The sequence below is a fragment of the Oryza brachyantha genome, chromosome 1 (genome assembly GCF_000231095.2).
Source record: "Oryza brachyantha chromosome 1, ObraRS2, whole genome shotgun sequence".
NCBI lineage: Eukaryota > Viridiplantae > Streptophyta > Magnoliopsida > Poales > Poaceae > Oryza > Oryza brachyantha.
In genome coordinates this window covers 1,577,106-1,591,018 of record NC_023163.2, presented here as the reverse complement: position 1 = coordinate 1,591,018, position 13,913 = coordinate 1,577,106, and the positions used below count along the sequence as shown (strand labels likewise).

General features: G+C 41.5%; 2 protein-coding genes across 3 annotated transcripts; both read right to left on the bottom strand.

Annotated features, from left to right (window-relative positions):
- Positions 1 to 2,961: 2,961 nt before the first annotated feature.
- LOC102710830 (putative glutamine amidotransferase GAT1_2.1) lies at positions 2,962 to 5,028 on the bottom strand. Of its 2 annotated transcripts, XM_040519795.1 has the most exons (3): positions 4,717 to 5,028; positions 3,628 to 4,586; positions 2,962 to 3,528 (listed from the first exon to the last, which is right to left on the bottom strand). In XM_040519795.1, exons 1-3 carry the CDS (start codon positions 4,886 to 4,888, stop codon positions 3,280 to 3,282), a joined length of 1,380 nt encoding a protein of 459 aa, XP_040375729.1. In that variant the 5' UTR covers positions 4,889 to 5,028; the 3' UTR covers positions 2,962 to 3,279. The 2 variants fall into 2 exon arrangements, with proteins under 2 accessions (XP_040375729.1, XP_040375728.1); XM_040519794.1 differs by having other exon boundaries at positions 2,962 to 4,586.
- Positions 5,029 to 9,679: 4,651 nt separating this feature from the next.
- Positions 9,680 to 13,881, bottom strand: LOC102708932. Its single transcript, XM_006643666.3, has 6 exons — positions 13,677 to 13,881; positions 13,179 to 13,396; positions 10,769 to 11,012; positions 10,588 to 10,673; positions 10,382 to 10,473; positions 9,680 to 10,285 (listed from the first exon to the last, which is right to left on the bottom strand). Exons 1-6 carry the CDS (start codon positions 13,791 to 13,793, stop codon positions 10,020 to 10,022), a joined length of 1,023 nt encoding a protein of 340 aa, XP_006643729.2. The 5' UTR covers positions 13,794 to 13,881; the 3' UTR covers positions 9,680 to 10,019.
- Positions 13,882 to 13,913: the final 32 nt, after the last annotated feature.

The window sequence follows — 13,913 nt, the reverse complement described above, 5'->3', positions numbered from 1 at the left end:
GCCATGAAAAAATTCTGAACTAAATGTTTTTATCAAGAATTCTTAACTAAACTTAATAATGGGATTAAAAATAAGTAGAATCATGCAAGTAAATCATATGGATTTTGAAGAGTAGTTATGGTAATTCATTTTCAGGGTACTTTTGCATCTGCTCTTTACATCCTACCAATGTAGAAAATCTCACATGAGGAGCAGTCATAATATCAAGCATTGAAGGGATTGGCAACCCAACATACATACATTGCGTTTACAGAAAAACAGAAAAAAAAACTCTTAGATTCTCTAAAACAATTTGAAACAAAATGAAATTCTCATATATTACTTTTACTTGCAGAAAAGGTCTTCCTAGGAACTACTACACTTAAAAAACTGCATATCTCCATAAGTTCACTCATAAAAGGGAGGTCCACAACTTCTCCCAGAACTTATGCAAGTGCATGCCTTCTTTGTAGTCCTGAAACTCACTATGAACACATATATAAGCAACCAAACCTAGCCAATTAAATAAAAGTTTTGTTTTGCAACAGATGAAAACATAAACATTGCCTGCAAGTTTATCAAACATTTCTAAATCATCATATCACAAATTGAATAACAAAACAATACTATTAGTCATCACCAGGTTCAGCCAAAAGGTCAGTTCTTCACTTCTATTCCGATTTTTTTTCTAGCTTCCCTACAAATTAGAAATGAGCTGTACTATTCAGCACTAAATATGGTCGATGATCTGTAATCAAGAAAAATCTAGAATACAAACCAAGCAAATCTGAAGATGGAATTATTTTTATCAACAGTGCAACATCATACTTTGATAGCCATGGCCGCTGGCACTAGCAGTAAATAGGCCAACTCAATTACTAAACTCTCTCTCTCTCTCTCTCTCTCTGCACTTAGCAATAAAAAAATGATGACTGTAAATCCAACTACGGGTATATGCATGTCTTCTTGGTTGTCCTAACAAAACAGGACATGGACATTATAGTATGTGGCAACTACAAGCAAAGTGTTTCATGAACAAGCTAAAGCACATAGACCTGTGGTTTTGGATTAGAGCTGACGAACCTTTGCTTTTTGCCCTTCTCCCGTTGTTGCCGTTAAGAAAATAAAAAGAAAACTAATCCATGCAGTAATTAGAATCAACAGACAATCAGTCAAAGTGAGAGGGAGGAATTCGTACCTGAATTACTGGAAGTTGACCAACTCATTTCCGATAAGCAAAAGGGGATTGAATATAGAGTTTGGCTGAAGGCCATCCATGACGGCAAGGTCTAAGAGTCTGAAGGCAAGACAGTTACAGGATTGGAAGGTGTTCCCCTTGATGTGGGATGTGTCCTATGTTGGATTGCAAGACAGATAGAGCTCGATCCATTTGGAGCCATACGATGAGACGATCCAACGACTGTGAAATGGTTAGGATTGTCATGTGTACATTTTGTTGGATGGACGTAGAGAAGAACCTATTATAGATGAAAACCACTCAAACTGCTCATGGAGATAAAAATTATTCACGTATAACAAGCTAATTTGATACAAATATTTAGATTGTGTACTAAACGATGTTGTTTGAGTTTCCACAACAACACAACCCATGTAAACACACCCCTAATACATATCTAATTTGGACAACCATTTTCTACTTAAATAATACTGATAGCAAGAATTAGTATTGTATGCGAAAATACCATTGGAAGCCTAATAAAGTTGTTTAGAGACTATGGCCGCGTTTGGCATGAGCTGAGGTGGGTTAGTAGTTAGATTAGTATATGATTAATTAATTATTAAAAAAATATAAAATATATTAATATGACTTTTTAAAACAACTCCTCTATAGAAAATTTTCATAAAAAAATATACCGTTTAGCAGTTCAGAAAACGTGCGTGAAAAAAACGAGATAATCTAGATATGGAAATGGGAGAACCGAACGTGGCCATTGGATAACAAATAACCTTATACGTGAGAAACCACTATATATATTAGCAGACGGAAGCTATTTACTCCAGGTTTCATGGTACGGGTAGCTCAAGAATGCTAATTTTAGAGTTTTTTTATCATCCTTAAAAAGGTATATCAAGATAACACACTTTATGGTTAAGATACATTGTACTTTGAGGTAAAAAAGTTTATACTATAATTCTTGATATCTTGATTTAGGTCATGTTTAGATCCATTTTAAAGTACTTTTTGGCAAAATGGATCTAAACGTTAGGCTAAGAAAATGACAACTTTGCATTTAGCATTTGGCACTCCATAGCAACAAATTTCACCAAAAAATACATAAGGATGCGGATCACCTCTCACTTTTGCCAAAAAAAATGGCAACTTTTACATTCCTCTAAACACCAACTTAAAAAAATGTAATACCAAAACTTTTACCATTTATCATTTGTCATTCCAAATACCTCTAAACAGGACCTTACCTTACCTTAACAATCCTTACCTAACAAGAATGATAAAAAAAACCCAACGTTTTAAGTGTGCCAAGGACGCCATCGCATCCGATCTCTCCCTGTATTAGGCCGGAACGGGGATGCCGACTACCTGCGGCCTTGGGCCGGGCAAGATCGCAACTAATGCTTCGGCCCATTTGCACGCCGAAACTGGGGGCTGGCTGCTGCGGCTGGCCATCTCTATTACACGAGACCAGACGCAGCATTTTGTTACGAAATTTGCTCTTACACCTCCCGATTTGACCAAAAAGTGTCGACGAGCGAGATTTGATTCGCTGTGTCTAGTACAAGTAATCGTTTTTGCTTTGGCTGTATAGTACAGCCTCCGTCCTAAAACAAATAAATTTATGTGTTTCTTTAAATTTTTGACTCTTCGTCTTATTTAAAAGTTTTTTATGATTAAAATTTTTATTTTTAATAAAATATAAAACTTTTTTAATTTTTTAATAATTTTTTTAAATAAGACGAATAGTCAAACGCTCGAGAAATCTTTTTTTTTTTTTGCCACAGAGTAGTACTACTCATCAACTTGTTTGTTTGGACGACAAAAATCTGTGGATCAGAATGACACAATAGCGAAAACGACGAACGTAAATTTCAGTTCTGCTTGCCATATTTCCTGTCAGTTCAGGGGATGACAAAGTCAGCGAGCTGATGCATTGTACTTTTTACACAGACGCGAAGTCAAACAAGCATGAAGGAAAAACACAAACTAGTTCTGGAACAGCGTCTTAAATCGTAGGATTATCCCATGATCACTTTGCATTAACATTGTGATAACATCACGCCATCAATGGCAGTAGTAATCAACACAACACAAGAAGTAGGAATTCATGGAGCAGGGGCAGCAGAGTGCAGCTTCCTGTCGAGCACCTCGGAGCAGATGTTCCCCATGATGTGGTAGAAGGAGGCGAGGTCGGAGAGCTGCTCGACGGACATCTTCGCCATCAGCGCCCTCGCCGCCGCCTCCCGCCCCTCGTTCAGCTTCAGCCGGTTGAGGTACCCCGACGCGTTCCTCACCGTCGCGCCCATCTGCTTCAGCCGCTTCTCCTGCTGCACGCTCAGCGCCGCCGTGTTCGACTGCACCGCGCACGCACACACACGCCGCCGGTTAGCTCGGAATGGCAGCTGGCAAACTTGGCATCCGGTGTGCATGCGGAAGGCTTGGTTTGTTTTTACCTCGAGGAACTCGGCGCCGGCGTCTAGTTCGCGTTGCTCCGCCGGCCGCGGTGAACCGGCCTCGGCGCCGGACACGTACAGGTTCTTGGCGAGAGAGAAGCTCCGGACGAGCACCTTGCGCTGCTTCTCCATCTCCTGGTTCAGCTTCGGCGAGGCGGGCGCGCGCCTGTCCAGCAACGCGGCGGCGGCCAGCCTCTCCTGGTAGGCGACGACGGCGCGGACGAACTCCTGGTAGGCCTTGGGGCAGCCCGGGTAGTCGAACTCGTCGGAGCCGGGCTTGCGCATGCGCTCCGGGTGGAACTGGAGCCCCATGATGAACTTGCCCTCGCCGGGGTTGTACGCGTCGGGGTCGTAGAACCCCTCGACGAGGCCGTCCGGCGCGAACGCCATGGGCACGAACCGCTCCGCCAACCGCCGCACGCCCTGGTGGTGGTAGCTGTTCACCGTCAGCTGGTTGTCCTCGCCGTCGAGCGACTCCGCGAACCACTCGTGCAGCGGCGTCCCCGGCAGTACGCGCACCGGGTGGCGGTGCCCGTCGTAGTCGTCGTAGTCGATGTGGCGGACGGCGGCGGGCGCGGCCGCGGCGAGCTCGTGGTCCACGTCCTGGTAGAGCGAGCCGCCGCAGGCGACGTTGAGCACCTGCGAGCCGCGGCAGATGCCGAGGTAGGGGATGTTGCGCTCGAGGCAGCGGCGGGCGAGGCGGAGCTCGATGGAGTCCTTCTCGTGGTCGATGGCGGCGTCGCTCGGGTGGAGGCTCCGCACGGCGTCGAGCTGCTCCGCCGAGAGCCCTGCTCCCGCGTCCCCGCCGTCGTACAGCGACGGGTCGACGTCCTCCCCCTCGCACAGCAGCACGCCATGGATGGGCTCGAACGAGTCCAGAAGCGTGTGCACGCCGGCGACCCGCGGCACGATGACCGGCACCGCGCCGTACCCCACGATCAGGTCCAGGTGATACTCACCTGCGACCATGACCATGCATGTACCATGCACATTTCAGCCAACGACGTAACCAAACAAAATCCATGGAGGAGAACGCGCAAAGATCACGCGCCATGAACATGAACAGATCGATATATACATGGAACTCACCGACGAAGTCGACGAACTTGTTCTTGCGGACGGTGCGGCGGGAGACGATGAGCACGCGGGGGAGGATCCGGGCAAGATCAGGAGAAGGAGACATCTTTGCTCGCTCGCTCGCTCGATTGTTCGTGTTCTTGATTTGCTTAATCGATCGTTCGTGTTCTTGATTTGCTCGCATTCGGGAGGGCGGAGGTATTTATAGCAGGAAATCAATCGGGATTGCAGCTGGATTATTACTATTTACTAGTAGGGATCGATCTTATCACCGAATTAATTTAATTCTTTCTTCTTGTTTGATTGATGAAGCGGATGCGCATGGGCAACTGCTCGCGCGTGTGTGAGTGCGAGTGTGCGACTGTGTCTGGGCGCCGCGTTACAGATCGGGCAACTACCGATGTCAAGGTCAAAGGGGGCTAGTATAGGAAATTGCTACGTGTCCCCGAGAGATGTCTATGCATTGTCAGACTGATTGCGTCACTACTGGCGATGCCGATCCACTACGGTGCATGACAGCATTTACATTCCTGTTTAATTACGAGGAATGCATATGCTTGAGTTTTGTCTTGGAAGCCATTCGATTTTTTTTACTGTAATTGAGAGGTGGTCCGCGTCTCTAAACATTTTTGAACGAAATTTGCTAGTCCGACTGTCAAATTAGATTCATTTTGCCAAAGCTTAAAATGACAAAAATTTTATCATTTTGAAGGATCTAAACAGGGCCTAGGTTTAGTTGTCCGCTCCCCCTCCTTCTCTCCTCGTGGGTGTCTCGTTTAGTCCGCGTTGAAGTTGTTCCAAGGTTGTACCTAGGGGTCCCTGCATAAGTTTGGTCTAGGCTTGTCGTCATGTAACACAACTTTTTTTCTTTTAATATATTGATGCATAAATCTTTTTATATATTTTGATGTGACAATTGCCGTTTTGCATTGGTTGGTAAATACTAATTTGTACCAACCAAAGAGTGAACACGAATGTGTACTGAGTTGTTGCATATGAGTTAATGAGCCTGTGTGAGAAACTTTTAGTAGCTACAGCTTCTCATAAAATCTCTATAAGTCAGAATCTCTCAAACAATACTTAACTTCTAAGAATCTATAATTGTAGAATCTAGAAATAAACTAGAAGCCATAAGCTAGGAAAATAATAAAAAAAAGAATGCACTGGCTTTTTTTTCAACCATTTCACCCGCAGAATTTACATGGAGGAATTTATGAGTGCATCATTAGTCGTAAAAATGCGGTGAGAAGAAACTAAATGAAAAGGAAATGCTAGATATAAGAATTTAACCTTGCAAATGTAAGGCCTCGTGTTAAACAAAACATATTGCGTATGGCGAAGGTAGCTGGTTGGAGCCGTACAGTACAGCTACTCCATGCAATTTGTCGGTTTAAAAATTTCAGTAGTAAGTGGCACGATAATATTTTGTACGTACGTATATTCGGATATGTTCTACGAACTTGATAAATCGAGAGCCCAAGAGGAGAATTGAAGACGAGCATATGCCTATTTGCAAGAAGCATGTGCTACTGTCCTGGGCTTGATTGTGACAATTAGCTGCATTGTTTAAACAAATTTTGAAGAATTCTTTGAGCAGTAGTAAGGTTTGACCTCTAGAGTTGAATGGGAGTGGAGTACTCGATCTGTGCCGACGTGTTTGGTACGTAGTTATCCAGGGGAGGCTGATGCGTGCAGTGACAGGCGTCTGATGTGTCAGTCTTAGTGCCTCCATTCGTGTTAAAACAGTTTATAATTAGACCTAGTTAGTACCGACAATTTAGCACATTTTTTCCATGTTTGTTTTCGCATTTTCGAACGTGGTTATAAAGCGCACGATTGCTCATATACCTCACTATCGATCTGCAACATAATTGGAGAAAAGACTCGAGTGGTCATTTTGTTCTACAGGAAATGAACCGCGTGCACCATTTAGAATTAATTAAAGGCCAGTCTTTCTCTCATGTTAACATTTTTGTTTTGGGATAAACCAAAGAAATTGAAGAACAAATACTAAACATATGCAAGCATGGGTCACGCTACACATGATTAAGCTCAAGATATTAGTACTCGCGCTACAAAATTGGACGTACTGCCTCTGTAACACGTGCATTTCTATAATTTAAATTTAATTTTTTATCACGAATACTATGATGGAGTACTGGTTGTCCCATCATTTGACATTTAAATTATGTGTTTTTAATTATTATTGAAAAGTACATTAAGGTACCAAAAATTATATTTTAGTAAAAAATCTAGTACCTTAAGGAACATTTGTACCCCAGAATACTAAAGTTTTACATTAAAAAAATACATCGAGTTGTTTTTTAAGTAGGGTAAAAAAGCTTTTAAATCATTTTAATTTCTTTTTTTTATCTCTAAATCATTCTAATTTCTATCTACAATGCTATAAATATATTTGTATTGGAATGAAGGGAGTAGAATATAACTGAATACAAACTACAGTATTTCACTAGCTCGAGGTGATTAACAACGAGTATCTATAATTGATCGATCGAATGGTCCGATAGAATACACCATACATGGACCATGACCGCATAGATATCTAGGGAACGCGATTAATTATCGGCCGGCTCCCATGCAATATTGGAAGCTCGAGACTCGCGCTAGCTACCCCATACATGCATTGATCGACATGATGCATACACTGCCTTGGATCATTTTGGAGATATCTGCTACTACTATAAAATACTAAAAGAGAGTAGTGTTGATGAATCTGTCATCCATGTCACCACTAACTCTCTTCTACTAGCATATCGCTCATGTGTTGTAACAATATTTTATTAAAAGAATATCATTAGCATGTTAATAAGTAGAGTTAATAAAAATAGCTTAATATATATGTCTTAATTATTTTTTCTTTTAAAAATAGGAGGGAGTTGGTGGTGGGGTAGGTGGCAGATCCATCACCACCCACCACCACTACTATTTATCTTTATAGTAGTATAGATTTTTTAGAAGAAAAAAAGTTAAGACCTATATGTTAAACCAATTTTATTAACTATATTTTAATAAAATGCTAATGATATTTTTTTAATAAGATCCCGTTGTAATGCATGGGTAATATGCTAGCCAAGTAAATATATGTATGATTCATGGAATGAATCATGGGGCACATCGCTTGATCAGGGCGGATCTACTTTGGGTTGACACTTAAATTTAATACTTACTGTATTACTATATACTACCATCGTCTCATAATAATCTTATTTTTTATTTTTTCGTGTCCAACGTTTGATCATTCGTCTTATTTGAAAATTTTGTACAAAATCTTAAAAAAATAGTCACATATAAAGTACTATTCATATTTTATCATCTAATAATAATAAAAAAATTAATCGTAAAAAAATTTAAATAAGACGAATGGTCAAACGTTAGACACGGAAAAACAAAAAATAAAATTATTATGAGATGGAGGTAGTATAATTAAGTAAAAAAAATTTAAATACACTAAGATACCCTACTCAATTTTTAAGACTAGATCCGCCCCTGGCTTAATCGATTCTTTGCATGCGTCTACGTACTGAGCTCTGTAGCCGTGTGGGCAGATCGACGAAGCAGGTGGTATCTGACCCTGAACTGGCCTGCGATCGGTTGGCATCCAGATCCAGGGGAGGTCACTCCCTAGCCTTTTGGACGTTCCAAACCAAATTCTGGAGCTGGAGCTGGAGCTGCACCGTATTTTTGCTCACCTACTCACCGCGAAGACTTTATTTTTGCTCCCGTTATTTATTCCATGGATACTTTATTTTTAAAGGAGTTTGATAAAATAAGAAACACATGTTTTGGGATTAGAAAAGGTAAGAAATAATTACACTATAGTTTAAAATTATGAATGATCGATATTTTAGTCTTTGTAGCTCCGTATTAGCTCCGTATTGATACGTAGGTAGGTTAAATTATTTTACGACGAAGATAGTACCTCCTTTTGGAACCGAAGAGCCCTACTTTTTTCTATCAGCGTCCTCCTTTTGCACTAGAAGCGCCCTTCTTTTTCCTACCAGAAATACCTTTGTCGAATGTTCCAGATGGATCATGGACCCAGCGTTTACCTCCTGCAGATTATGAGTCAACATAACCCAAAGGGGTCATCAACACTGAGGCGCCTGAAAAGCCAAGAAAACGGGACACGTGTTATTTCGAATAAAAGTCATTTCTATATTTGTTTTATTTACTACATTTTCCATTCCACATTAGACTTTCTGAGTTTATAATATTTATATAAATAAATCTAGATAATGTTTATAACGTACTCCCTGCGTTCCATATTATAAGACTTTCTGGTTTTGTCCATATTCATCCATGCATTAATGTATATTTTTGTATATGTGTCTAGATTCATTAGCACACATATGAATCTAGACAATACCATAAAGTTTTATAGTGTGAAACAGATGAATAGAACAGAGTGAATATACATTAATTCTCAAAATGATCAATTGTCTGGGTTCGATCGGTTTTGAGAGACCCAGGGTTTCATAGTGGAACAGAACTTATTGTAATTATCCTAGGTTTAAATTCAAGTAAACCCCTGCCATATAAAAGACAGTTTTTGAGGTTTAAATCCGGGTAAGTGTATGTTCAAATTCAAACCTCGAATTTATCTTTTTATATAGAGACCGAGGGAGTACCAAACAACTAAATAAGCTGTAATTAACGGCGTAGTGAACCGAATGAATCGGGACACGTATCTCCCCCACAAAACCATCCAGAGTCCAGAGCTTAGCACATCGATCGTGCATCGTATTCGTATATATATTTTGTATCGTACGGCTGTCACGGTGGAGACCGCAAGTCCGAAATCCATTGGGCGTCACCGATGACGCCATTTCTCAACCAACGAAGCTTACCTCAACTTCTGTAACCATCACGCAACTGTGCACAACAACCTTCCTCAAAAAGATTATCACAGTTCACACTCTCACTAGTTGTACTACTAAATTTCTAAGACCTCGCTGTCATTCACAAGTCAGAAGCACTGAAGCAGCACAGAAGCACAGTAACTCATATGTTAATATCTGAATTCTAGTACAACAAAAGCCTCGCCTTTTAATATGAGCACTAAACCATGAGAACAAACTGTACTTTTCGCTCGTAATGGTATATACATTCTTAACTCAGCTTTCTCTGAAAAATACTTCTAGCAAAATAAAACATAGGATTCACGCTTTGTGATCCAATTCCAGCCATCCAAGTACTTTCTGACCCTGACAATCCACAGACTGAAGCTCTGCACTCTGGGAGTCTAGGCTGCATCACCAATCAAACTGAAGTAGGCGATCTCCGTTAAAAATCATTCATCTTCTGGGCACGACGCGCCGAGCAGCGAAGAAGCGGTGATCCGGGTGGTGAACTCTCCGGAGGCCGACCCAGGCGTCGGCGCTCCGCGAGAGGGAGGAAACCAGCTGCCTGTCGCGCCCGCCCGGCGCCCACGCTGCGACCTTCAGCCTGTACGACGCCATGGCGAACGTCCGGAGGCACATCGCCGTCGTCACGGGGTCCCCGCCGTGCGCTCGCGGATCGCCGCCGCTGCCTTTGGGCTCCTGGCAGTGCGAGTTGTGACCTGAAAGATCAGTTTCAACGTGCGTCACGTCTCCAGCGTCAGCAGCCACAGGAAAGCTACTGCAGTTTTTCTCAGGGTATTTTTCTTTTTCAAGACCTGCAAGCTGTGTGGATAGAGGATGATATGTGAGGAAGCAGGCGTCCAGATCGCGTAGTGATGGTCCTGTCGGAATTCGGTATATCGGATACCTGCAGCGATCATCAGGCAAGCAGAATTCACAGTCAAAATTTCTCCTTTGTAATTAGTCTGAACTCTGAATGATAAACACATAATTCAACACAAGGACAGTATTCTGCTAGTACCATGCGACTGACATCCAACTGGTCGGAGACAAATCACAGCTCCTGAGAGTATTCAGCTCCGGAAAACGCTTGGCAAGACCAGAAATCTGCATAAATTTTAGCCATCAGATTCAGAGTGACAAAAGCAGAGCCCCATTTTTATCAGGAAAGAGATATGATCAGTTCTTGTGGGCATGCATGCCTTGTCAGCCAGCGGTTCACGCTGGTAGGGAGGCTCAGATTCGAGAAACTCGAAGAGAAGCTGCTCGTGGGAGCTTCTTGATTCGCCTTCGTCGCTGGAAGCTTCGCTGGTTGAGCTCTCGCAGGTATCTTGGACCGAAAACGCATCCGTGCTGGTGCTGGGACATGAGTCGTGTTCAAGGTCGCTCATCTCTTCACTACCTGTGTCTTGACAGTAGTCACCGTCGCTGTCCTCTCCATTTGACCTAGGTTGGATTGGATAAACATCGTATCAGAACAACACTAAGGTGGTGTTTAGAGCGAGAAAATTTTTGGGAGAAGTGTCACGTCAAATGTTTGATCGAATGTCATAAAGGGTTTTCGGACACGAATAAAAAACGAATTTCACGGCTAGCCTGGAAACCACGAGACGAATCTTTTCAGCTTAATTAATTCATCATTAGCATATGTTAGTTACTGTAGCACTTATGGCTAATCATGGACTAATTAGGCTCAAAATATTCGTCTCAACATTTTTTCCGTAACTGTGCAATTAGTTTTTCGGTTCATCTATGTTTAATGCTTTATTTAGGTGTCCAAAAATTCAATGTGATGTTTTTTGAAAAAAAATTTGGGAACTAAGTGGTGTTTAGATTGAGAAAATTTTTGAGATAAGTGTCACGTCAAATGTTTGACCGGATGTCGGAAGGGGTTTTCGGATACGAACAAAAAAACGAATTTCACGGCTAGACTGGAAACCGCGAGACGAATCTTTTGAGTCTAATTAATCCGTCATTAACACATGTTGGTTACTGTGTAATTAGGCTCAAAAGATTCGTCTCAAGATTTCTTTCATAACTGTGTAATTAGTTTTTGGTTCATCTACATTTAATACTTTATTTAGGTGTCCAAAAATTTAATCCAATGTTTTTAGAGAAAAATTTTGGGAACTAAACAAGGCCTTAAAACTATTCTAATCTGTTTCTTTCAGTACGGGTCAGGCGGCCCAATAGGCAATAACGGACACAAATATGCATCGAAACAGTTGCTTGATTGTGCATTTCTGCATTTATACGATGAATTGAGGACATATATATTAACATGGACAACTCTTCGATGCATTTTACGCGAATATAAAAAGGTATTTTTATACTTTATTAATTACTTGATTAGCAGTATTTTGTAATTTTGTTTTTTTTCAATAAAGATCATAATAAAAATATTACCCTTTTCAAATTTCTAACCACAGTCATCCGATAAAAATAGATTAACGGTATATATTAAATTCTACTACTAGTAAAATACACCCGGAGTTAGCCCCTATCGACATTGTTACGAGTTTTGGCTGCCAACGAAGTCTCTTAAGTGCACTTAGAGCACAAAGTTTGCGTCTACGAACCGCAAATCACATCGTTACTGGAGATAGTGCGACTTCAGTGGAAAAGTATGGAATCAGACATCTGTATATTGCTGGGAAGATCCACAAAGGGACCTAACGTGCACTACTCGGCCCTGAAATTTTGAGTCAACGATCACAAGCTCACTCTTCAGATTGCTTTCAAGACAAGATTCGTTTGTATTTCTGTTTCCTTTTCTTGATGCAACGTTCACTTAAGCAAACAAAATGTGCTTCTTAAGGAGTGTATTCGCATATGTACTTATTCAGAACGTAACTACATTATAAGTAGTAGTTTTGCTCTACTTCTTAGGTTGGGTATTGTGCTGAACAGCTGAAGTATCTATGAACACAATGGCATTGAATGATCTATATCTAGTTAGGGGTTGTTTGTTTCCATAAGTTATAGGACTAAAATTTAGTCTTAGGACTAAAACATAAGTCCCTTTTAATCCTACTATATTTGTTTGGAGAGACTAAAAAAACTAAAACCTCATTAAATGACCCACTCAATAGTACACATCACACACATGGCTATAGACCTAGAGTAGTAAAGTAGATGTACAATAGGTCTTTAGTCTCTTTTAGCATCTGCCCTAGGGACTTATGGACTTAGATAGTTTGTCTCTTTTAAAGCATCCCCAACAACTCATCTAAATTTGGTCATTTGTATCTTCATTTGGATGATCATCTAAACTAGTTTCATCCTTCATATCATATGACATTCTTTATATCTCTTTGGAGGAGGATGGAAAAAGATTATCTAAATATGAAGGTTCCCTCTCCTAATATGGATGACATCTCAAAACAGATGATATGATAGCCATTCTGTTGGAGCCCAATTTGTAGTCTTAATCTGTTGGGGATGCTCTTACTCTCTTCTGTTTAGTATTTTAGAAACTAAAAGGGACTAAAATGAAAGGACCTATGGATTACTCCCTCCAAACAAACAGCCCCTTAACCATCTGTTCTTCACTATCTACCAGAATTTATGCAACGGTAGACAAAGAGACACGGTAATCTGACAATATATTACCTGGAATTGTAAAAATGCCTCCTGAATCTGCCATAAAGCTGGATTGCAGATAAGTAAGGGACGTAATACTGCACCGCGCCGTCACGGCAACCATTCAGAACAATCGGCACAGCAATACCATACGCGCTGCTCTCTCTGAACTCATCCCAGAGGTCGCCCAAAGTGAAGAACGGCAGCCCATTGTCTGCATCAGATTGCCTCCAGCCATTCATCCTCTTCTGTAAACATAACCAGACAACTGAAACACGCTCTGAAATGAATGAACTAGTGGTAATCTTAACCGGGAAATGAAGTAAACTCTGTATTAGCCGTAAGGCAACTAATCCGACAGCTCCTAAAACTTAAAAAAGATCATCTTCTTTGGAAAGGAACCTGGACGATCATTAGCTTTTTCAGACCAAAAAAAAATGCTGAAAGACAATCAGAAATTCAGAAAAAAAAAAGGGGAAACTGGGAGCGATGAAATGAAAAAAATGGTATGGAGCATGTTGCATTTACCTTGGAGGAGCAGGCCGTCCGGACTACCGGCGTGGTGGCCTCGAGGAACCGCTCCAGGTTACACCGCCTCGCCGGAGCACCGCCGGCAGCAGCAAACCTCCGGCCGCGATTCGCCATTCAGCTCAGTGCTGCTGCTGCTGCTCTCTCTCTCTCTCTCTCTCTCCTTCTGCAGCACTGATGTGTTGATTGGGGCTTGAAAAGAGATGCAATTGTGTCGCTTGCTTGCTCGTGTGGTGG

Coding starts and splice junctions, on each gene's coding strand:
- LOC102710830 (XM_040519794.1), bottom strand. CDS start 4,888: ATGCGAGCAAATCAAGAACACGAACGATCGATTAAGCAAATCAAGAAC. Junction 4,587..4,716: donor CAAGTTCGTCGACTTCGTCG/GTGAGTTCCATG, acceptor TCATGGTCGCAG/GTGAGTATCACCTGGACCTG.
- LOC102708932 (XM_006643666.3), bottom strand. CDS start 13,793: ATGGCGAATCGCGGCCGGAGGTTTGCTGCTGCCGGCGGTGCTCCGGCG. Junction 13,397..13,676: donor GGACGGCCTGCTCCTCCAAG/GTAAATGCAACA, acceptor TTATGTTTACAG/AAGAGGATGAATGGCTGGAG. Junction 10,286..10,381: donor TCTATCCACACAGCTTGCAG/GTCTTGAAAAAG, acceptor CTGATCTTTCAG/GTCACAACTCGCACTGCCAG.